The 23,157-nt window shown below is 44.7% G+C and overlaps 1 protein-coding gene across 2 annotated transcripts in view; it reads left to right on the forward strand.

Moving 5' to 3' along the window:
- The window catches only part of FBLN5 (fibulin 5), a 70,747-nt gene that overhangs the window by 7,745 nt on the left and 39,845 nt on the right, over positions 1-23,157 (forward strand). For both annotated transcript variants that reach the window (XM_019745227.2, XM_019745225.2), the window contains exon 4: positions 1,002-1,256. In XM_019745227.2, coding sequence (XP_019600786.1) covers positions 1,002-1,256 — 255 coding nt within the window. The remainder of the gene's footprint in view (positions 1-1,001; positions 1,257-23,157) is intronic.

The following is a 23,157-nucleotide window of genomic DNA, read 5'->3' on the forward strand; positions in this document are numbered from 1 at the left end:
AGGCAGCAGCCATCTTTTCTGGTCCACCAGTTTTACGCATGATTTTAAGCCGACAGCTACTGAACGAGGCATCCAGAGCCTCAACTTTTCCCTTTCCTGAGGTGGGAGTTGGTGTGAGATGTTCTCAGGTGAGATGGCTGGGGTGAGCTGTCAGGATTCAGGCATCACTCCCCCAGCCTCTGGTCCCACATGAAGCAGACCCCAGCGCTGATGAAAGGGGCCCAGTGTGTGGGGACCAGGTCAGCTGCTCTTACTGGAACCAGAGTTCAGGCTTCCCCTGCCCCTGCCCTGCCAGGCTGGTTTTCTAGAGCACCTGCCTCACCTTCCAGGCATAACAAGCAGAGCACCAGCTTGGTGCTAATGGACCCTGTTTGCTGGCACAGTGTGAGCTGACTTTCAAGTAAGGCTCTACTTCACAAGTGACTAGCCCGTGGCCAAGCCTTGTCTTTCTTGACGCAAGGGACTCTTTCGTCCCTGCCCAGCTGTTATTTGGAGTAGAAATGGGAATGATTCTTAGGTCTATCCCAGTGTTTCCTGAGTATCCTATGGGCACGTGAGTACTTGAGATGGTACCACCCACAGAAAAGCACTCTGTATTTTTGTAGTTATATATTTACTTTTACTGATACCTTCTATTTATGCAAATTGACAGTGTTTTCATTTGCTGAAGTCATGTAAAATTTAAAAAACTACATTTACTTGGATTTCAAATGTGGGTTCATTTTTTTTAAAAAGTATTAAGCACATGATAATACAGGTTTTGGTGGCCAAGGCCAACATCGTGATGGTGGTGCTTGATGGCTGATACTGGTCAGTTTGATTCAACTCAGCCAACCTGCGGGTGATGGACCGGGCATTGCCCTAAGTGTTTGGGAGCAGATGCTGGAAAAGAGTGTTTTGGGGTCCTTCATAGCTCTCTTGGTACAGAGCTCTGCTTAAATAAGCTCCATGCACAGCATGGCCAGGGACCACTAACGCTCATCCTTTCTGCGACCTTCCAGATATCGATGAATGCCGGACCATCCCTGAGGCCTGCCGAGGCGACATGATGTGTGTTAACCAAAATGGCGGGTATCTATGCATCCCCCGAACAAACCCAGTGTATCGAGGGCCCTACTCGAACCCCTACTCAAACCCCTACTCAGGTCCGTACCCAGCAGCTGCCCCACCGCTACCAGCTGCAAACTACCCCACAATTTCGAGGCCTCTCATGTGCCGCTTTGGATTCCAGATGGATGACAGCAACCAGTGCGTGGGTGAGTAGCCCAAAATCTTAAGCTTCCTATCCATTGTGGTCTGCTGAAGGCCGTGTCCTAATCCAGCAGGTCCGCCCCAGTGGGTTGTTAGCTACCCTTCAATGCACCAGTGAAACAATGGCTTACTTTCTACATAGTTTTTTCACTTTTAGCAGCCTGTATCTCTGGGTATCCTCCCGTCTAAGGAGTAGTTTAATTTTCTGTCTTAGTGACAGTTCTCTAGAAAGCCAATTCGTTTTTTCTTTATTTTTTTCCATCCATCCGTCCATCCATCCATCCATCCATCCATCCATCCATCCATCCATCCATCGATCCATCTTTCAGTCATATCTATTTATCATTTACCTATTTAAAGACCAAGCTCATATTTTCTCTATTCAATAACAAATGTACCTGGTCAAACTTAGTAAGTGAATCCCAGAGAGAGATCTAAAAAGGAAGAGTGCTTTCTCTTCAACACTCCTTGAATGGAGCTTATGTTCCAGAAATAAAAGAAGGCTTCAGGGCCAAGACCAACTGTTCTGGAAAGAAAGTGGGTTCATTGAGTGTAAACCAAAATCTTTTTGGCTGAAAGGAGCGTCGCTGATGGGAGCTCACAGCGAGAGTAGACCTCTGGGGAAAGCAGACACCATATGCCATGAGGCCCCAAAAGAGTTGGAGAGTGAGAGATGTGATGGGAGCGCAGTGAGCTTTGGCCAGTGTGGGTTTGGCGGAGGGTTACCTGGAATCCTCCCTGGTGGCTTTGGCTGTGGTCAGACCAAAACCTTTGAGAGACCAAAATCTTCTCCAGCTTTGGGAGATGGTCTAGAGTGGTGATGGCTCCAAACTTTTTTGCTTGGGTGCCCCATCGGCAAAATCTTTTTGCACCTGGACCCCCGTTATATGCATATTTATAAATTACATACATATCCTGTTATGCTAATATGATTTGGGAAGTATAGAGCATACATAAGAAATAGAAAAATTGAAAGGATGTGATAAAAATTAATGTGAATTGAAGTTCTCGTAGTTTCTTCCTTTATCCCAAAAGTTTAGGAAGGCATCGGTCTACTTAGGGAGATTTTTGTTGGTCCCATGTTAGGGCTCTGAAATGTTGAGCTGTAACCAACTGTTAGAGAGGCTGGGTTGCTGGGTTGGTTATTTTGTAATGTCTCCTATATGTTCACGCAAATGAATGTGCATTTACATTTGAATACATGCAAATAATATTGCAAACAAGTGTCCTTCAGCGCCACAAGGTAAAACTGGATACTCCTGAACCCAAACTTCTTCATTCTCACTGGTCTCGAGGGGTGAGGTGTGGAGGGGGAAAGGGAGAGGGAGGTGGGGGTGCTGGGTGATGGTCACTTTGAATATAGATGACTGTACAAAGGGTAAGAGCGTGGGGTCCAGTCAAGCCATGGACTGAAGCTTTGGTGGAGACGATAGTAACACACTTGTTTATAACGAGCAGCAGACCACTGGAGCGTTGTAACTGGCAGGGCCTTGAACAATCCTTAACTTTAGCCTCTTCCTGTCATGGAAAAGGGAACGTGGACACCAAAGAGCTAGGTAACTGCAGAGGTGGGATGGGAGTCCAGCTCTCCTGCCGACCAGGCCACATTCTCCTCTCTCGTCTGGTAGAGAAATGATCCCAACAGCAAATGAAGAGAAAGTGAGGCTGGGGTAGAGGCATGGCCTTCCAGGACGTCCTGTGGGGCTGGAACAGCCCAGTGACCTGAGCACCTCTGCAGGGAGGAAGGGTGCATAATAACAATTAGAGTGAGACTCTCCAGGTTTTCCAGGGGGGCTGCTCTACCTAATGTCTTGGGCAGTCTCCCAGGGCCCCTTTTGTAGAGCAGCTGGGAACTGCTGCAGGGCTCTCTGAAGCATCGCTTCTCCCCCCCCCCCCCAAGACCTTTTTCCAGGATCCTAGTGCCCTGGAGAATAAGGACAGGGCTGGGAAACCTATTCATCTCCTGGTCCCTATGATGTCATGCAGTTTTTACAGCTCCAAACCTGCCACACGGGACATGCAGAACCCTCATAATGGCCCTTTTGTAAGAAAAATACAATCTAGGAACCCTAGTGAGGACTGGCACCAGGCCCATCCGTTTCCAGAAAGTTCAGCCTTAGACATTCATAAGTTCAGAGTTCTTTGTAACTTCCCTTTACTCCACCCCATTGTTTCCTGATTTACAGCAGTCTTTCTGGGCCTGGAAAGAGGTGGTGTCATGGGGAGGGGGCAGGAGAGGGGACAGGGAAGGGAGTCTCTTTCCACCACTTTCTCTCCAGGAACCAGGATGAGAGAGGTGGGCCTGGCAACAGGCAGTGGGGCATCTAGGCACACAGGCAGCAGAAGAGGGGGGAGGACCCGAGAGGGGGCGTTGTGGTCATTGCTGGAGAAGGAGAAGGTTGGTGTTTCCCAGAACGTAGGTCTGAACCTGTGGAGGGAGGATGGAATAAGCGGTGGTGTGCAGTCGGGGAGAATTGGGAAACATTTTTGAAACTTTGGTGTTCTAGGAGAGGAGGGCCACATCTGCAAAGGAATGTCCTCTTCCTCCTCCTCAGAATAAAAAATGATGAACAACCATAACAGCAGCAGTAGCAGCAGCAGTAATAATAGCAAACACTTATATAGTGCTGTGTGCCAGGATCTTTCCATGAATTAACACATTTAATCCTCACCACAACCCTATGAGGTAGGATTGCTGTTGTACGATAAGGACCCAAAGCACAGAGAGGCTAAGAAACCTGTTGAAGGTCACACAGGATAATGAGGGCCAAGCCAGATTTTGAACCCATTCAGGCTCTGGATGAGGAAACTGAGGTTCAGTAAGGTAAAGATTTGTTCAAAGCCTCTCAGAGAGTCAGTACTGGACCATGATTAAAAACTAGGGCCTTCTCTTCTTTTTAAAAAAATTTTTATATTTTTGTAATTAATATTTTTATACTATAAAACTTTGAACCTGGACAAAAGCAGAGAGAGCATACTGAACAGTTACCTACTTATCACCCAGCTTCAGTCATTATCAGCAGAGACCCAGTCTCATTTCTTCCTTACCCTCGCCCTGTGGATTTATTTAAAGCAAATCCCAGGTATCATAGTTCATCCTTAAATACTTCAGAGTGTATCTCTCAGAGATAAAGGTTCTTTTTAAAAAAGCCACAATGCCGTCATCAAACATACAAAAAACAATTCCTTTTTATCATTAAATATCCAGGCAGTGTTCACATTTCCCTGATGGTCTCATAAATGCCTTTTTTCTGTTGGTTGATTTGAATCAGATCCAAAGGAAGTCTACAGATTGCATTTGATTGACACGCCTCTTAACTCGCTTTTAATCTTTTTTGTTCCCTTTGCCACTTATCTGTTGAAGAGGCTGAGCTGTTTGTCCTGTACAGAATGTGCTACCTTTGGGGTTTTGCTGACAGCATTCTTGTGGTGGTGTTTAACAGATTCCTTCATCCCTCTATTTTTCTGTAAACTGGTCTGAGTTAGATCTAGAGACTTGATCCAATTGAGGTTTAATTTTTTTTTGGCAAACTGCTTCTGTGGCAGAGCCCTGGCTCTTTTGTTCTCTCCATGCCTGGTTTCTTCTCCAAAGTATCCAAAAGTTTATAGGAACGTTTACAGAAGCACACGGACATCCCCTTTCACGGTGGCTGATGTTTAAGTTTTGGTCCCACTTTCAAGGAAGCAGTTTCCTCCCTGCTGCCCAAATGAGACCATGCCCTGTTCCTGCAGGCGGGGCAGGGCCGGGCTTGGTCCCGAGTCGCCTGGGCCTCTGAGCTTCCTTCTCCACATCTGTGTTTTGTCTTCCTCTTTGAAGGGGACTAGACCTTGCTCCTTCTGAAACAAAGTTTGGTTTGAGTCCACATCCCTACATGTAAATCTGGATCACTTGGGACTTGCAGAGAGAGTGAGCAGTGACCCAAGAGTTACAGCCCACGAGCCCAGAAAGCTTTGTGTCCGTAAGAAAACTGGCATCTTGGCTTGTGGATGCTCGGCACCAGGGCCACCTCTGCAAGGCCAGCGGGACGGAGGGCTTGTTACAATGCCTTCCCCAGATCTTAGGCCCCTACAAGATCTGGTTACTGCTTCTCAGGATGGAGAGCCAGAGGGACATGGTTGATTGGCAAGGAGGAAAGTCCTGCTGGAAGGAAGCCTTCCCAATCTAGAATACAACCAAGACCCAGGCAAAAGGCAGAATCAAACATATACAAAGGGTTGCGAGCTGGCAAAAAGACATCTCAGAACAGGATGCTGTGGGGTTCCCAGCTTCGGTGCTGACGGCTCAGGGAGAGGGGTGAGCTGAGCTGAGGGACTGGGGCGCCCTGGACTGGAACCCCCATTCAGGAAACTTCCTGTCATGCACAGCACACTGCCCCTAGGAACAGGGCCCTCGGCCAGAGCCCACTTGTTTCTCAGTGTTCATCCCTTTTGGGGCTCAGCTTGTCACCTCTCCGGGTGGGCATTCTTCGTTCTGGCTTTGCTAATCAACTTGGCTCAATGGCAAAGTTAGGGACTCTACGAATAACTAATGCACATGAAAGGTTTTGTGGCTGAGTAAGCAGCCTTTTGCTAGGGCCATGCTATACCAGGGATGGCAGGAATTCTCCTGGCCATTTGTGATGAAGCGATATCTTTATCCTCCTCCTGGCCCGGGGTTTTCTCATTGATCAAAACGCCCAAGCGGGCAGAAAGGAACACATATGGATCCTTTTGAAAGATGGATGGTTGTTGGCCTGAGGCTTTCTCTTGAGTTATTTTTCCTGAAATCCAGCCAGTATTTATTCAACCAATGTATACAGAACACCTCATTGGTGCCAGGCTCTGGCCTAGGCACTGAGGGGGCAGGGAGTCTGGGCACAGCCATGGGGCTGTCTCCAGAGCTCACCGTCAGGGAAGGGAGATGAGACATAAAGCAAGCAGCTGCAATGCTACATGGCCTCTGATAGTTTCCTGAGAAGGCAGAAATGGGAAGGTGGTATATCCTGAAGTGGAGAGGGCTGGAACTTAGTAGTCAGACTGGCCTTGAGTCTCACCTTGATTTGGCCACTTCCTAGCTCTGAGACCTGGGTGTCTGTTTTCTCATCTGGAAAATGGGTATAACAATGCCTACCTCACAGATAACGTGTGAAAATGCCTTGCCCAGAATCTGCATGGAGTAGTATCATGTAGTAAATATTGATGGGGAAAGATTCGGCATGGAGGTGCCTGGCGTCTGGAGTTGGTAACCCATGGAAAGATTCATAGAGTCTGAAAAGGTATCAGAGGCCTAATTATTTAAAACGTTTAAAATCACCTAACACTGAGCTTGGTACATACCCACCTTGCAAGCCCTGCAGGGCTTTGCCCAGGTTCTGCTTCAAGACGTCAGCAAAGCCTGGGTTTATTTAAATTGTGAATCAAAACAATGGGAAGTCATTCCAACACGGCAGTTGTTCCCAGTGGATAAGACCAGGACCAGAACACTTAGAAACCTCACTTAGCCCTGATGTCACAGGCTCCTGCAGGCTTTTCTTCTTATTTTATTATACAGGCTTGGGCTATAACTTGAAACCAAGTCCTCAGGATGAGACAAGAAGGAAAATGCAGAAAGCTGTGGCCACTTGGTTCTTTAGCTGCTGAGGGCACTGGGGCCAGGCAGACCCGGAGAAGAAATGGGACCCAGGACTGAGGCGGGGGCTCCATAGTTGGACTTGCTCAGGCGTCCTTGTGAACTGGGCCTCCGTGAGCTTGTTCAAGTGCAGCCACCCTACTCAGGTTGTCCCATCTTGCTTCAGGTCTTTCCCAATCCTTGGGTGGGATGGGGAGCAAGCAGTTTAGTGTCTCTGAACCTCAGTTTTTCCATCTGTAAACAGGGATAACAGTATCAACTCCCAAAGGATATTTGTGAGAATTAAATAAGATAATGCATGTAAATTATCTAGCATGGAGGCTGACTTGTGGTAAGGGTTAATAACAGTTATTATAATTTTGTTTTCATCATTTCAACTCTCATCATTCTGTTACAAATTGCCCTACTCCAAACTCTTAGTTCTGTTATTCTGTTATTGTTTATTCTGTCCTCTGGGGATTAGATATAATAGTGCAGGTCTTTCAAAAGGTTGAAGGTTGAATTCTTGCCACTTTTCAGCATTAGGGATTGGGGTGATTTGTGCTTCCAAGGAGACCTCAGCCGAGAAGGGACTCTAGGAAGTCATTCAGTGCAGCTCTTTTCAGAGTTCATGTGCCCGTGAGTCACCTGGGGAGATGCTGGTTCTGACTCAGGAGGTCTCAGGTAGGGCCTGAGGGTCCGCTTTTTGCACCATCTCCCTGGTGATGTGATGCTGCTGGTGCAGAGACAGCATTTTGATTAGCAAGGTTCTAGTCCATCTGTCTATTCTTAGGACTGCATTTAAGGAAGGAAGAAACTTTGTTTTAAATGTGATCCCTACATTGTTTGATGTGTTAGAAGAATGTATTATTTTTGTTTAAAAACAAAAAAATCTAAAAAGTATGTTTAAAGCGTAAATTGAGGCAGTATGCTGTGGTGGTAAAGGGAACAGCTAGAGCATCAGTGAGAACTGGGCTTTGATGCCAGATTTGCTATTTTTTAGCTGTGTGACATGAAGAAAGTAACTTGGGCTCTTTGGCCTAAATTTTATTATTTGTGCAAAGAAGGGATGGTAGGAGATGAGGGTCTTAATCTGGGGTCTGTGGATAGAATTCAGGTGATCCATTTTCATGGTATCCCCCACCACCCCCCACTAACTTCTAATGAAATTTAGCATTATTTTCCATTATGTAGGCAATAAGCTGTAGGACTCTTATCAGTATCTGTGACAGTATTAACAAGAGAAACACAGATACTATGTATCACATTATAGCTGTAGCAGTTGTTCTGAAATATTTTAAAGATTTAACATATTTTGAAATATCTTTAAATATCACTGTCACTTATCACTACTTCAAAATTGTAGAAGATATTAGACCTGCTGCCTAAGCTTGCAATTTAATGTACCAATAAAGAAGCCTATATAATTGCTATATCACAAATTTATTTTTAAAATATTTTGATAATTTGCTTTTCAATATAATTGGTTTCTTCTGTAATCCTACAAATATAATATTATGCAGTTAAAAGCATTATTCTGAGAAGGGGCCATCAGCTTCAATGGTCTGCAACCCGGGATCGTGGCGTGCACACAAAAGGCTTCAATTCCCTGGACCAGATGGTTTCTCAGGTCCCCTCCAACTTGAGAATGTTTTACTATTCTAAATCTTCCCAACCCGTAGGGAAGATAACATTTGTGTCCAGACAGTCTGGATTTTCTGTTAACTCATTGTCATTTGGATTACTGAAGGATGTGGTCCTTCTCTACTTGGGTTTCAGACAGCCCACATGTTCAGTGATATCTTCTGCCAGGACCGGTGGCCAGTCTCCATTTGTGAGGTAGCCCCTCCCACCCACAGCTGGAGCTGACCTTGGGAATTGGCCCTGACCTGCGGGGAGGTGGAAACCTATGGGTGGGGCATTCGCAGCCGTTGGTGCCTTTGTGTAGGCACTTCCCGGTGCCTAGCGTGGCACTTTTGTCAATGACCTACAAATTTTTCTTGGCTCTCACCTTATGTTCCTTGGTCTGGTTGTATTTCAGTTAATTATGTTCCATTCTGGAATTAGCCAGTTCTGTGTGAAAAGCAAGTAGTTTTGCAAGAGGATAGAAGTGTGGATGTTCAACGTCAGCTCTGCTTTGGAAGATTCTGGCTGAAGTGGCTGCACGGCCAGGTCTCGAGAGAGTGCCTGCTGGAGGGCAGGAGGTTGTAGTTCCCTGCCAGGTGGCAAATAGCCTCAAATGCCAGGGCCAAGGCAACAGACCACTTAGACCGTTTAGCCAACTGTGTTTTAATTTAGTGGGAGGTGCATGATAATGGTGCTTCGCAAAGAGGCACTGTGGTTCCAAATGTGTTGCAATAGAGAAAGGGGACTATACCTTCTCTTTTGTCATCAAGGCTAGCAGATTTCTTTTTCAACATTCTTTTGGTGGAAGTGGTGAACTCTAGACCAGAATTGCTCCCCTATGTTCTGTACCTATGCCGGCAACTTTGGTAGATACTCCGCATGGTTCATTTTTCTTTTTTTAAAGATTTTATTGGGGAAGGAGAACAGGACTTTATTGGGGAACAGTGTGTACTTCCAGGATTTTTTCCAAGTCAAGTCAACAATTTTCAATCTTTGTTGTGGAGGGCGCAGCTCAGCTCCAGGTCCAGTTGCCGTTGTTAGTTGTAGGGGGCGCTGCCCACCATCCCTTGTGAGAGTCGAGGCATGAACAGGCAACCTTGTGGTTGGGAACCCACTGGCCCATGTGGGAATCGAACCAGCAGCCTTCAGAGTTAGGAGCGCGGAACTCCAACCGCCTGAGCCACCAGGCCGGCCCCTCCCCATGGCTCTTACACGCTGGTGTGAATGGTGTCCGCAGGCACCTGCAGTCCTGCCCCCACCCAGTGTTTCAAGAGCCCTTTTGCTATCAGGAATGGACTAAATGAAATAAAGTAAAAACTATCATATGAATGCCAAGTATTAGTGTTAAGGAGAATGTGTCCCTAAGTACAATAAAACAGATTAATACAATCAGGAATCATCTTTAATGTTGCTAACAATAGTCTCATGTAAATGTCATCTGGTAGGTGCAAGTTCTAACACCCTCTGTTAGGGAAAGAAAGGGGATCTTTATGTTCTCAAAGGACCTGGAGGGAGGGGGTTGTTAGGCCAGGGAGTGGAGGGACATAATATAATGCTGTCCATGGGAAGAGCATGAGCTGGCTTTAGATTCAGACATACTGGGGTTCGAATCCCATCCCTGCACAGTTCACCTGGCTTTGGGCGTTAACTCCTTGGAGTGTCCCATCTACAAGATGAGAATCTAATACTCACCTTGTGGGGTTGTTCTGAGGCTGAGTGTCTGGTAGTTAGGTCTGCATTCCCTCAACAATTGCTGCTGTCACCCCCCCCCCCCACCTTCCATGGGGGACAACCATCTATTAGTTCCCCATCTACCAATCTCTGCCCCGTCACAGATCAGAGAGTGGTAGGTGCTATTGGCTGTTTCTCCCAGGTGGGGAGGTTTGGGGAGGAAAAAGGACAGAAACTGCCTTTCAGTTTGTGACGCTGTGATGACATGTCCCTTCTCCACGTTGACCACACGCAGTCAGAGGCTGCCGTTGAGCCTTTTTCTGGGGCTCTCTCAGCTCTGGGAGTGCTGGGGAGTGACAAGGCTACGTTTATTCTCTTCTTCCTTTGGCCACAGGGACACATAGACAGAAATACAGATTCTAGACCATGCTGGCCCAGCAGGCTGTGACTGGGGAAGTGCTGGTGGGCTGGGCTGACACCTCGTCAGAGACACCCCCAAGTCAGATGACATCCCCCAGCAGACCAGCCAGCCCCCTGCTCGGAGGCAGAAATGCCATAGCTTCCTGGCAGCCCCCAGGTGTGTGACAGAGGGCAGGGAGGTGCCCTGTGCTCTCATCAGGGCATGGGTGTGGGGTTGAGGCAGTGGGCACCGGCTCCTTGGATGCAGGCACTGCACTAGTATCCATGGTTTATCCACAGCATCTGGCAATGTGAGCTCTCACGTGATTGTCAACTGAATGGATGAATGAATGAATGAATGAATGGGAGTGTGGGCACTGTTAAACCTTCACTCATTTCCACACTCAGTCTCATCACTCACTCAGAGAACCCCTATCAGCCTCGGGTGCCAAGAGGGGACCAGATAACCAAGAGTCTCCTTGTTCCTTGAGCGTCCCGTGGGCTGGGACCATGGTTACCCAGTGTGGGGCCTCACACCACTGGCAGTCAGTGAATTAAATTTACACTGTAGCTGAGAGGTTGATGGAAAAACATGCCTGTGAAGAACCTTCCCGTCAGATTAACTTTGCAGAGACCTACCTCCACTGCCCTTTCCTGCTGGGATGCAGCAAAGGGGAGTCTGTGGTAGGCTGTGCTCTTCCCACCTGGAAGCCAGGGCTTTGTTTCCCTACCATCGGAGGCACTGGTTCCCAAGGATTTACCTCCAGCCAGGGCCAGCTCCTTGCACAACTCCAGGGGGCGCCATTCAATTGTATGAGATGCCATTGGCACCCCTTGGAGCCCAGCAGCTGGCCTGAAGCTCCTGTTTGTCTTGGAAACAGAGAGACGTGCTTGGGGAAGGGTCCCTGGGCCATCTCCTTGGGGGCTGGCAGGAAAAGGACATTCACAGGATTCCTTCCCTCCAGAGGGCCTCAGACAGCAGACTAGATGTCAAGGACTGACCTCCCATTCCCCTCTGGCTCGTCGGAGCTGGGCCAGAGGGGAGATGGGGACAGCCAGCACTGGGCCCTGCCCCAGGCAGCCAGCCTGCACAGACTCCAGGGGATGCAGGCGGGTCGGGGCTGGGGAAGCAGTGAGGCTTGGGGGACTTGTCAGTGCCGTTTGAATTTCCTTCAAACTAAAACATTCGCAGAAACCCAGCCAGAATTGATTTACGAGCTCCACATATTTTGCAGGTCTTAACACATCCCCCAGGAATCAATGAGGTCAAGCAGAACAGACTTTGCATCCAGAACCAGTATGAAATTGGCATCTTCAATCTTTCCCATGGGAATAGGGATAATTGGAGGGAGAGTATATGAAACAACGCAAAGCTACACAAAAAAACCTGACTCTGCTTTATTCCCATTGGGGAGAAAGACAAGTCATCTGTTTTCTGCATCTGAGCTGGGTGAGGGGTGGCCATCTCTACCAGGACCACTGTGACCAAATGAAGCATGATGGGACGGGACCGTGAGGGCAAGCGATGAACTCAGAGAGAACTTAGCAGTGACCACAGTGTCCTGTGCTGTGTCTTCTGGCGCACGCTCCATAACTGGGATAAACAGACATTTGTGATTATTTATGTAACATCTCTCTATCCAGCAGGAACTTTCTGTGTTGCTCACCATTGTATTTGTTCCTGGTAGATATTTGTTGAACAAGCAGTAAAGCTACTCGTGGTGATTTGTACGTATAGGATTCAAATGAGCAAGAGAAATTGATTATGTGTCTTAGTTGTCTAAATAGGTTAATTTATTATCATTAATGGACTGTATTCCTTCATTTGTTCACTTATGTGCTGGGGTCCGTCTTGTGCACACAAAGATAAATCAGGCATCATTACTGCCCTGGGGAGTTCACACTCCCTTGCCAGGGGTGGGGGTGGGGTGGTGGGGAATAGAGAACCCAACACGTACGTAGTTATAGCCCAATGTGATGGGGCAGCAACAGCAGGTGGTATGAGGCTCCCTGTTGGCACTGGCTGGACTGGTCAGAGAAACCTTCCATAAAGACAGGTGTTACACATCTGTGCATCCATTTGATTAAACAGATATTCACTGAGCACATCTCTGTGTCAGATACGGCCAAGTGCTGGAAGAGGATCTAAAGATGAATAAGACTCGGTCGCTGCCCCCAGGATCTCGCAGCTGAGCGGATGTGAGTGGGGTTTGGGGAGGGGTGGATGTACCTAAGTCATCAGTCTTTACATGAGCCAGAGTGTGAGAAGCGGCAAGAGGAGCATTGCCAGGTGCTGTAGCAGGGCCCACAAGGGATAGGGACTCTGCTCTGGGGATGGGGACGATGGCCTCCGTGTGAATCTTTGGAGGACTCAGTAGGATTTTTATGTGGGAGATGGGGGAGGGCTTTCAGGGTCAAGGGAAGAACATAGACAGAGACATAGAGGCAAGAAATTTCATGGTACGCTGAGGAATCCTGGTGAGGGCCAGCCTTGGTTATTTAGCTGCAGAGAGCAGGTGTTGGCGAGAGTCCACTTAGCGCTGGCTTGTGTCTGTCTATTGGCTTCTCACTGTGGGAGGCTGGATTCTGTGATTACATCCTTCATCTACTTCCTTAATTGTAATAATTCCCACTTGAACACTGCCTCTTGCTTTCCCCAGTATTTTCACATCCACTATCTCACTGAATTCTTCAATGGCGTTAATATTGTTTTCCCCATTTTAGCGGATACTTGGAAGGGCTCCGTGACTGTCCTAGCATCCCACACAGTTCATGCATGGGCGAGGCCCCCCCAGAGTGTAAGATTGCTGACTTGCCGACCCTGCCCCTCCCGTAAAATGTCCTGGATATCTTTGTGGTTCACAGGCTATACTAGCCTCCGTTCTCTTCCTCAAACATGTTAGGCTCTGCCCTGCCTCGGGGCCTTGGCACATGCTGTTCCCTCTGGAACTCTCTTCTGACTCTTCACATTGCTGGGCTGATTCCCCTCTCTCAGGCTTCAGCTCAGTTTAGCTGTCACCTTCTTAAAGAGTCCACCCCTGACCACTCTGTCCAAAGTAGCCCTGCACTCACTCTCCGTCACAGCACTTACTATTATTATCTGTCACAAACTGGAGTGGGCGTAAAATCATCTGGAGGATTTAAATTAAGATTGTTGGATCGTACCCCCAGGTTCTGATTCAGTAGATTGGGGGTGGGGCCTGGATTTCCAAGGGATGCTAATGTTTCCAGTCTGAGGACCACACTCTGAGAGGTACTGAATGATAACTATCTTATAATTAATTAATTAATTAATATGGAGGTATAATTGATAGTAACATTATATTAGTTTCAGGTGTACAGCGTAATGATTTGATTTTTGTTTATATTGCATCACCACAATAACTCTAATATCCGTCACCACACATAATTAAAGAATTTTTTTTTTACAATGAGAACTTTTAATTTGCTTTCTTAGCAGCGTTCAAATATGCAGTGTATTACTGTTAAATGTAGTCACCATGCTGTACATTACATCCCCATGACTTATTTATTTTATAATGGAAGTTTGCACCTTTTGATCCCCTTCGCCCATCTTGCCAACCCCAACCCCCTGCCTCTGGCAACCACTAAGCTGTTCTCTGTATCTGTGAGCTTTTTTTTTTTTTTTTTTAAAGAGTCCACATATAAGTGAGATCATATGGTATATGTCTTTCTCTGTCTGGCATTTCATTTGGTATAAGGTCCTCAAGGTCCATCCATTTTGGTGCAAATGGAAAAATTTCCTTTTTTTTATGCCTGAATACTATTCTGTTGTGTATATAACCACATTTTCTTTGTTCGTTCATTCACCAGTGGACACTTAGGTTGTTTCCATCTCTTAGCTGTGTTTATTGTCTGTCCATGTCTTACCTTGTTTCTGCTATATTCCTAGTGGTGCGTCACTGGTGCTTGATAAGTACTTGTTAAATGAGTGTTGACTGAAGACTCCATTGGGACCCCTTACTTCATAATCGTCCCACATGTATTAAGGGGAAGACGGCCAAACATTGATAGAAACCCTGCGAGTTACTTGGTCTGATCTCTTCTCCCATTACCTTTGTCTTTAATGTTTCCCACTCGAGCTTTTTCTAAGGGTCATTATTAATTTTGTGTATACATTGCCTGCACGATTTTCATAAAATCCTAGGTGAATGAATTGGACTGTCTAGGTTCAAGGAGGGTTGTCAGAAATCCCACCAAGCTATACGACATCCGGCCGAGTGTGGATCCCAGACTCTGCCACACCTCCAAGCTGTGCTTAAACCTTCATACTCACCTCACCTGTCAGCAGGTGAGGAAGAGCCCACACAGCCTCATCCGTCTCCCTTGGGACAGGTAACAGAAGAGCTAGCTGTGGTAAGGGGGTGGGGGACTGCAGGCTGTGCCTGTGGCTCAGGATTTTCCTCTGTGATGAGCAGACAGGCACAAAGGGAAGAGACTTTGATCTTGGGCTTGTCAGCACCATGTTCTAATAAACTGTGTGACCCAGCCCAGCTGCCACAGCTGTAAACCTCTTGGGAACTTTCCGGGTAAGTGAATTAAAATTTTATGACTGGCTTGCACAGAACACTTCTCATAATTCCCAACATGGTACTTTCAGAATTCTCAAGCGTCTGAGGCCTTCTCCTATGCTTTGGTTTCAAAAGAACAAAGTTGAGATTTTGCCAGACTGGAATTGGATTTTAACTGTAAAATTTTATCTTCCCTGGCAAGGGGGAGTTGGAGATAAAATCTGAGGTGATTATAGATCCCCCAGAGCTATTACTGTGGCCAACTAGTGCCGAGGGTGGGCTTGGGCCGAGCTGGCCGACACTTCATTCTCCAGTTGTGGGGCAGGACTCCCTGAGGACCCACAGGAAATGGAGTGTGTGTGTGTGTGTGTGTGTGTGCGTGTAGAGGGTGGGGCGCCAACTCCTGTGGAGACCACAAGGCCACCCTGGACTAAGTATCACAGGAACAACTAATTCTGCCCAAGAGAGTCAAAGAAGGCAACACAGAGACGGGACATTTACAGTTTACTTGGGAAACCTGGAGACTAGGATGAGATGCAAGTTGCCCAAGGTCACCAAGAAGGTCATCTGCAGAGCTGGGATATAGCCCAAAGTCTCTGGATTCCTAATCTGAAGAAAAGAGACTGGATTCGGAAGCTGAATGACCTTTGGCAAGTTACTGCTTACCTGTGGGCTTCCCAGAGCGGGGTGGTCTGTAAGATTAGTTTAGATACTCATTTGTTGTAAGGTACTGAGAACACAAATGAACAATACAGGATCTCAGATTGACAATTTGGGGATCTTTGATTCTGTTGCTTGTGTTCATTTTTACAGTCTAAGCATTTTGGCCAGGTTAGTGTTTGTCAGGATAAGGTGATTAAACAGAACTGCCTTTTTAAAGTGGGCCCATGGCCTAGGCCTCAGGTCCTTGAACTAGAGTCTGGTTTCACAAGAATTCTCCCCCAACCCCACTACATGGCAATGCCACGCTTAGTCTTCTCTGTAAGTTGTAGAACTCTGTTCTTGCCACATTCGAGCTCCGTACAGAGTTGTACATGGAATAAATTTGGCTGCTACCATTATCTCCTTCTGAAGATGAAAAAAACAAGGTAGACAAGCCACGGAAGGGTTAATAAAAGTAGAAAGTGACTAAGACAAGAGGAGATAGTGCCACTTGGCTTTTAGCTCTGATGAGGAGGGAAGCCTTGCCAGGATCGCATTCCAGTGCAGCCTTCTGACCGGGAAGGAGTGTGTGGGGTTCTAGCATCAGGTGCCGTGAGCCACACGCACACGGAGAGGGTCTTGGCAACAAGAGCCCTGAGACCAGATGGATGGGGGACGGTGAAGCTGCCCACTTGCCTCCGGAAGGCTGGGCGGTCTCCAGTGTGGGAGGTGCTGGGGAGCACACAGAATGTATGAGTCTACTGGGGCTGCCATAACAGGTATCTCAGACTGAGGGGCTTAAGCAGCAGACATGTCTTTTCTTCCAGTTCTGGAGGAGAGCCGTCCGAGATCAAGGTGTCAGTAGAGTTGGATCCTTCTGAGGGCCTCAGGCAGGGATCTGTTCCAGCTTCTCTCTGTGGCTTACAGGAGGCTCTCTTCCCATCGTCTTCCCTCTAAGTGTGTCTCTGTGTCCAAATGTCTTCATCTTGTGAGGAAACTAGACATATTGGATTAAGAGCTACCCTAATCACCTCATTTTAACTTAATTACCTTTTTAAAGGTATCTACCTACCTTTCTTCAAATACAGTCACATTCTGAGGTAACTAGGGGTTGAGACTTCAACATATGAATTTGGAGAGACAAAATTTGATGTCAACATATGAATTTAGGGGAGACATGGTTCAGTCCACAACATAGATACAGCCCTGTCCCTCCAGCAGGGACCCTTCTGAGGTCAGAGACCACAGAGAATGCCATTTTTTTTTTCTTCTTCTAAATGACCTAGCCTGTATGTGATTTCTTCTCGAAGGCTTTCTTAGATCTTTATTACCCCATCTGAAGCCCATTGGAATTCCCTCTGCACCCTACCCTGAGTTCCCCAAACACTTAGCTTGTTCCTCTACTGGGGGCATTTATCATCGTCTACCTGAGACTAAATTAGAAGTGTGTCTCTGCTCCTGACATATTACAGCCTCGTGTCTTAGTTGTCTGTATCTCTCCCATATTCCTTACCTCCTTGCCATGCACACAGAGTGGGTTCGATAATGTTTGTTGGGTTGTTGATGGGTCAGCTGTCCAAGAAAGTTAGGCAATAAGTTCCAGACAAACAGGAAGATGCGGCCATTAATAAAACAGCAACGACAACAGCAACATGCCTTGCCTTAGATTCCTTGTACTCATCAGCGACAAAGTCGAGCTCCTGGATTTGTAAAGCAAAGAAGCTCTTCCCACCCGTCTATCCTTGTTTGACCACAACGGGTCAACAGAAGAATCTGCAGACCGGGAGCTCAGCATTTTTAAACTCGCAGAGTTCAAAGAGAATGACTCCTTTGGCCAGTCTTGAAGAAACTCTTCCATCATTTCTTGAATAATGGCATTCTTTTGGCTCAGCTCGATGACTACCCCGCCCTCCACCCCCAGTCCGGTGACCTTCTGTCCCTTTGTTTCTTGGCTGGAAGTCTGGGTCTGCTGTAGAGAGCAAAGGCAGTTTCAGCAGAGTGTGGGGTCCTTCCCACGAATCCAGAGCCACACACCCCAGAAAGCCTGACTGTGCAGAAACAGCTGGGTTTTGGCAGACTGAGTTTGAAAAACAATGCTAATAATTTAAAAGCATTTTGTTCCAGAATGGTGTATGGAGGATGAAGAATGTACTGTCAGATATGGCAAGTCACCCATCTCGTTAAGAGAAGACTCATTTGAGGATTTGCTCTGAAACAGGTTCCCTCACCTTCCATTTTCACTTCCTTTAGTAAAGCTTCTCAGCTGGCACCTGGGAGAGGTATGCCTGAGATTGGTCCCATGGGATCAATTAGGAAGATTTCTTGGGATGGTTGGCAGGGGCTTGGGATGCCTGAGTCCTTGGACCAATCACCTTTGCTTTCTCCATTGTGCATTGCCACATCTTCTAGAATGTTCTATAAATGCCTCAATGTGGAAAAGATTGGGTAGGACTACTTTAGATTGATGTGTTCTGCAGAGATTTCTAGGAACACAGAGCAGGTTTCTCAATATTTGCCTTTTAAAATGAAACACATTCACTTATTACTTTTGGTGCTCTGGCTTTCGACAAAGTGAATGCCCACATCAGGACTCCATCTGTGATTCAATAAAACTGTAGGGCAGTTTGATTACACTCGGTGTATTAATCATCAGGAGTCTCTTGGTTGCAAGTAACAGAGACTCAGCTCAAAGTAGCTTAAGCAAAACAACTAAATAAAACACAAGAATAGTAACAACAAAAAAACTACATGTCCACGTAGTTTATTTTTTCATAACTGGAAAGTCCATGAGTAGAATTTGCCTCAGACATAGCTGGATCCAAGGGCTTAAGCGGGTATCATTTGGACTTGGTTTTTTCTCTCTTCATCTCCTGTGTTCAACGTCTTCATTCTCAGGACAGGCTGTCTCAAACAGTGGTCCCTGGCAGCTTCAGGCTTTTCTTTTACCAGTTTAGCAACCCAGAGAGAATGTCTCCATCCCTAGGGCTCTAGCAAAAGGATGTGTTTGCGTTCTGGTAGCCAGCTTGGGTCACGTGCCCATTCCTGAGGTCCCAACTGTAATCAGCAACCAAGTCTACATCACACGTCCAGCCCTGGAGCCAGGAGTGGGTCTAAAGCTACTGGGCACACGCACTGAAAAGTGTGGGGAAGAGTTCCTTAAAGGAAAATTGGGGTGCTGTTACCAGATGAAGGAAGTTTAGATGCTGAGTGGACGAGAGTTATACCTGAGGACCCACTTTCCACATGGAAAGAGTGAAAATAGAAGGACCATAACTTTGTTTTGAGCCAACAGTGACAGATAACAAAGTATGCACCCACCAGTGGACTCAGCGTACATTGTACATGCACCCTGCCTGACATTGGGGGATAATCACCAGAAAGAACAAAGTGGCCTGGAGCCATCATCTATGCCACCCACCAGTCCTCAGGTATGCAGGTACCCACACTGCACCTCAAAGACAACTATTCGTTAAAAATGGTCGGGGAGATAATACCACAAATTCTCTTTATAAGAATATCAAGCTGTTACAGTGCTCCGAGTCAAGAAGAAATGCCTAGTGCCTTGTTTGAATCTTGTGTGCTGCTGTCTTTCTCATCCTGCCCTTAGGAAAAACAAAATATAAAAAACAAAACGTGATAGATTATTATGTAAACTGCCATCATCACCGTAACCACCACCATCATCATCGTCGTCATCATCATCATCATCATCCCACGTCAAAGCACCCATGTGTTTCTGATCCCATTTTATTTTAATGTGGTGATGCCCTTGGCCATGCACTCTGCCTCCATTGACATGTGCAGAACTGCTGGTCCTTCCTTATGTCCTGGCCCCTTATCAGAGTGAATCTTGGGAATGGCCTTGGTTTTCTTATCTGTAAAATGAGGATAATGCCTATCTTATTAGTTATTTTCCGTGAGGATTAAAAGCGAGAATGTATACAAACCATGTGACAGTAGAAGGTGCTCAGTAAGCTGCACAGCTGTATGTAGCCATGTGTTCCCTAAGACAGGTTTCCTTAGAGTAATTAACTTCCACCCTTGAAAAAAGTCCCGCTGGTCACTTACGAAGTGCATGATAGCTTCTAAAAGCTTTTGAAATGGAATGATGGTCCGGGGTGCACCACTGCCTCTGACTGAAAAAGAAAGTCTTAAGCAATTGAATAAGACGATTCTGAAAATTGACCAGAATCATTCAAAAGAGCCTAGTGCTGAGGTCTAACTGCAAGTGTTTAATAGAGAAGCATCTATAGAAAGACCTCAGGGCCAGGGCCAGGATGTCTGGGTTGAACCCCAAATCAGTCCCTCACTAGCTAGGTGACCTTGGAAAAGTGTCTCAAACTCCCGGAATCTCAGTTTCGCTTCTGTAAAATGGGGATAACAATTCCTGCCCTGCCTACTTCACAGGATTTTAGTGATGCAGTAGAGCCTTTAGTTCCTATAAAATATGCAGGGCTAATTATTTCCAGAGCATTTTAAGAAATTGCTCCATTATATTATTTACGAGTGTGTTGTAGCTGTTGTCAGTCTGTCTCAGTAAACCAGGAGCTGAACTGTGGAAAGGACTTATGCAATATTTGATATATATACAAAATTATATGTAACACATGTAAGCCAGAAGCTTCTTTACTATGCATATGGGAGAACCCAGCACTGAACCTAAGAACCTGTGGCCTTCTCCACCATGGCACCACCTATCTTCTGAGATTTGTTTATTTCGTTCAGTGTTATGTTTCTAAGATTCCATGTTCTTGTGTGTGGCCTTAGTGCATTTGTTGTTTTTGTATACTTTTCCACTGTTGGATGATATTATAGCACAATGTATGGGTTCATTCTTTCATCAGACGGCATTTGGGTTGTTTTAAGTGTTTGCTATTAACAAAGAATGATGCTATGAACATTCTGGGTACTATACAGTTTTGCTATAGGTATGGAAATTTCAGCTTTACAAAATAATGTTTTATAGTTTTCCAGAATGCCAGTTTACACACTTCTCAGCAATGATTAAAAGTTTCTGTTGATCTACACTCTCACCAACACTTGATATTGACAGACTTCTAAATCTTTGCCAATCTAAGTAATCGTAAAATGTTTTTTTCTCATATTCTTAATGCATTTCTCAGGTTATTAATGAAGTTAATCATCTTTTAGTATATTTATTGGTCATTTGTGTTTCCTCTTTTGTGAAGTACTCTGATCATCTTCTTTGCCCATTTTTCTATTAGATTTTCTTTTTTCTTTTTATATACTTGTGATTTGTATGAATTATTTCAATATCTAGGTACTAATCCTTTTTCAGTTGTATGGATTGCAGATATCTTCTCCCAGTTTGTGGCTCATCTTTTTGGTGTTTTTTGAATAACAGACATTCCTAATTAATATAGTTGAATTTATCAATCATTTCTTTAGTAGTTAGTGTTTTAGGGGGGACCAATTTGAGAAATCCTTCCCTATTCTAAGATCATAAATGTGTTTTCTTGTATTGTCTTTTAAAAGTTTTAAGGCTTTGACTTTCACATACAAATCTTGAATCTATTTGGAATTTATTTATGTATTTGGTGAGCATAGATCCAGTTACACTTTTCTCTGTATGGACAATCGGCTGTTAACCCATCACTTTGCATTGCATAGTCTCTGCCCGTTGCTCTGTAATGCCCCCTGGCTTACCTATCAAGTTCCACACCTGTGTTGTAGCTTCTGTTCTCTATTCCCTCCCATTATCAATTTGTGCACCAATGCCACTCAGTGTTAATTATTGTAGCTTTACAATCAGTTTTATTAACTAATCCAGGTTCCTTTACTTTCTTCTTCAGGAGTGTCTTGGCTATTCTTGGGCCAAGTGCCTTATAAAAACCAAAACAGACCCTGTTGAGATTTTGGTTGTAATTCATTGACGCTTTAGAGAAATTTGAAAGAGAACTGACATCTTTATTTTATTGAGTCTATATCCTTGAACATTAAATCTCTTCCTTTTTAAAGGTCTTCTTTAAATATATTTCAATAAGTTTTTATAATTTTCTCTAAACATGTCTTGCCATCTTTGTCCAGATTCATCCCTAGGAAATTTATATTTTTGTTGCTATTTTAATAACATCTTTAAAAAATGTAGTATTCTTTTTGTTGCTAGTGTCTAGAAATGCAATTTATTTTGAATATTGATCTTATACCCAGATGACTTATGAAATTCTCTTATTATTTGCAATACTTAGTCTGTAGAATCTTTTGGGTTATTCTGACAATCACACTATTTGTGAATAGTGAGAGTTTTGTTTCTTCTCTAATTTTTATACCTTTTATTTATTTTTCTTGTCTTACTGCACTGGCTGTTACGTATAGAATAATATTGAATATAGGTGGTGACAGTGAGCATCTTTGTCTTTTTCCTGATGATAAAAGGGCTGTGTCTAATGTTTCTCCATCAAGAATGAGTTTTGATGGGTTTTTCTTTTTAAAATCATTGAGTGTTGACTTTCATCAAATGCTTTTTCTACAACTATTGAGACAAATATATGCTTTAAAAACATCTGCTTATGTGGGGAATTACACCGATAGATTTTCTTATTAAATCACCTTTCATTCATTCCTAGGATAACTAACTTAGTCATGATATAGTAATTTGTTTAAAATATACTGCTGGATTTGTTTAGCTAACATTTTGTTTAGGATTTTTTTCAGCAAAGTCTATATAGTAAAATGGATTGTCACATTCTTTTAAAAAAATTACTCCTGCTGGGTTTGGTATCAACGTAATTAACTTGATAGAGTGAAACATTCTTCCTTCTTTATTCTCTGAAAGGCTAGAATGACCAATTCATGGAAAGTTTATTGGACTTTGTCTATAAGCTCATCAAGATTTGGTTTGTGTGTGTGTGTGTGTGTGGGAAGATTTTTAGCTACTTTTAGCTTCTGATATAATTTCTTTAATACTTATGGGACTGTTTGGACTTTTCACTCCTCAAATTAGTTTTGCAAAGTTATGTTTTTCTAAAAATTTGTCCATTTAAGTTTTCAGATTAATTTGTATGAATTTTTTCATAGCATTCTTTGTATTATCTTTTAAATCTCTGTGGAATTTATGGTGCTGTTGCTATTCTCATTCCTAATATTGTTGTGCTAACTCTTTCTTAAAATGCTGAAATCATATCCATTTTATTAGCCATCTTTAAAGAGCCAACTTTTGGCTTTGTTGATCTCTATTTGTTTTGTTTTTTTACTTTTTATTTCATTAATTTCTGCTCTTCTGCTTTTCATTATCTTTTCTAATTTTTTGGATATCTTTGCTTGTTTCCTAATTTCTTAAGCTGAATGCTTAGCTCATTAATTTTAAAGCTTTCTTCTTTCCTAATATTAGCAGTTAAGATCAGATATTTCTGTGTCCTGCAAGTTTGGATACATAGTAATTTCATTGTCATTAAGTTCTAAGACTTTTCTGATTTATTGTGATTACTT

This window comes from Rhinolophus sinicus, linkage group LG03 (genome assembly GCF_036562045.2).
Source record: "Rhinolophus sinicus isolate RSC01 linkage group LG03, ASM3656204v1, whole genome shotgun sequence".
In the NCBI taxonomy this organism is placed as follows: domain Eukaryota; kingdom Metazoa; phylum Chordata; class Mammalia; order Chiroptera; family Rhinolophidae; genus Rhinolophus; species Rhinolophus sinicus.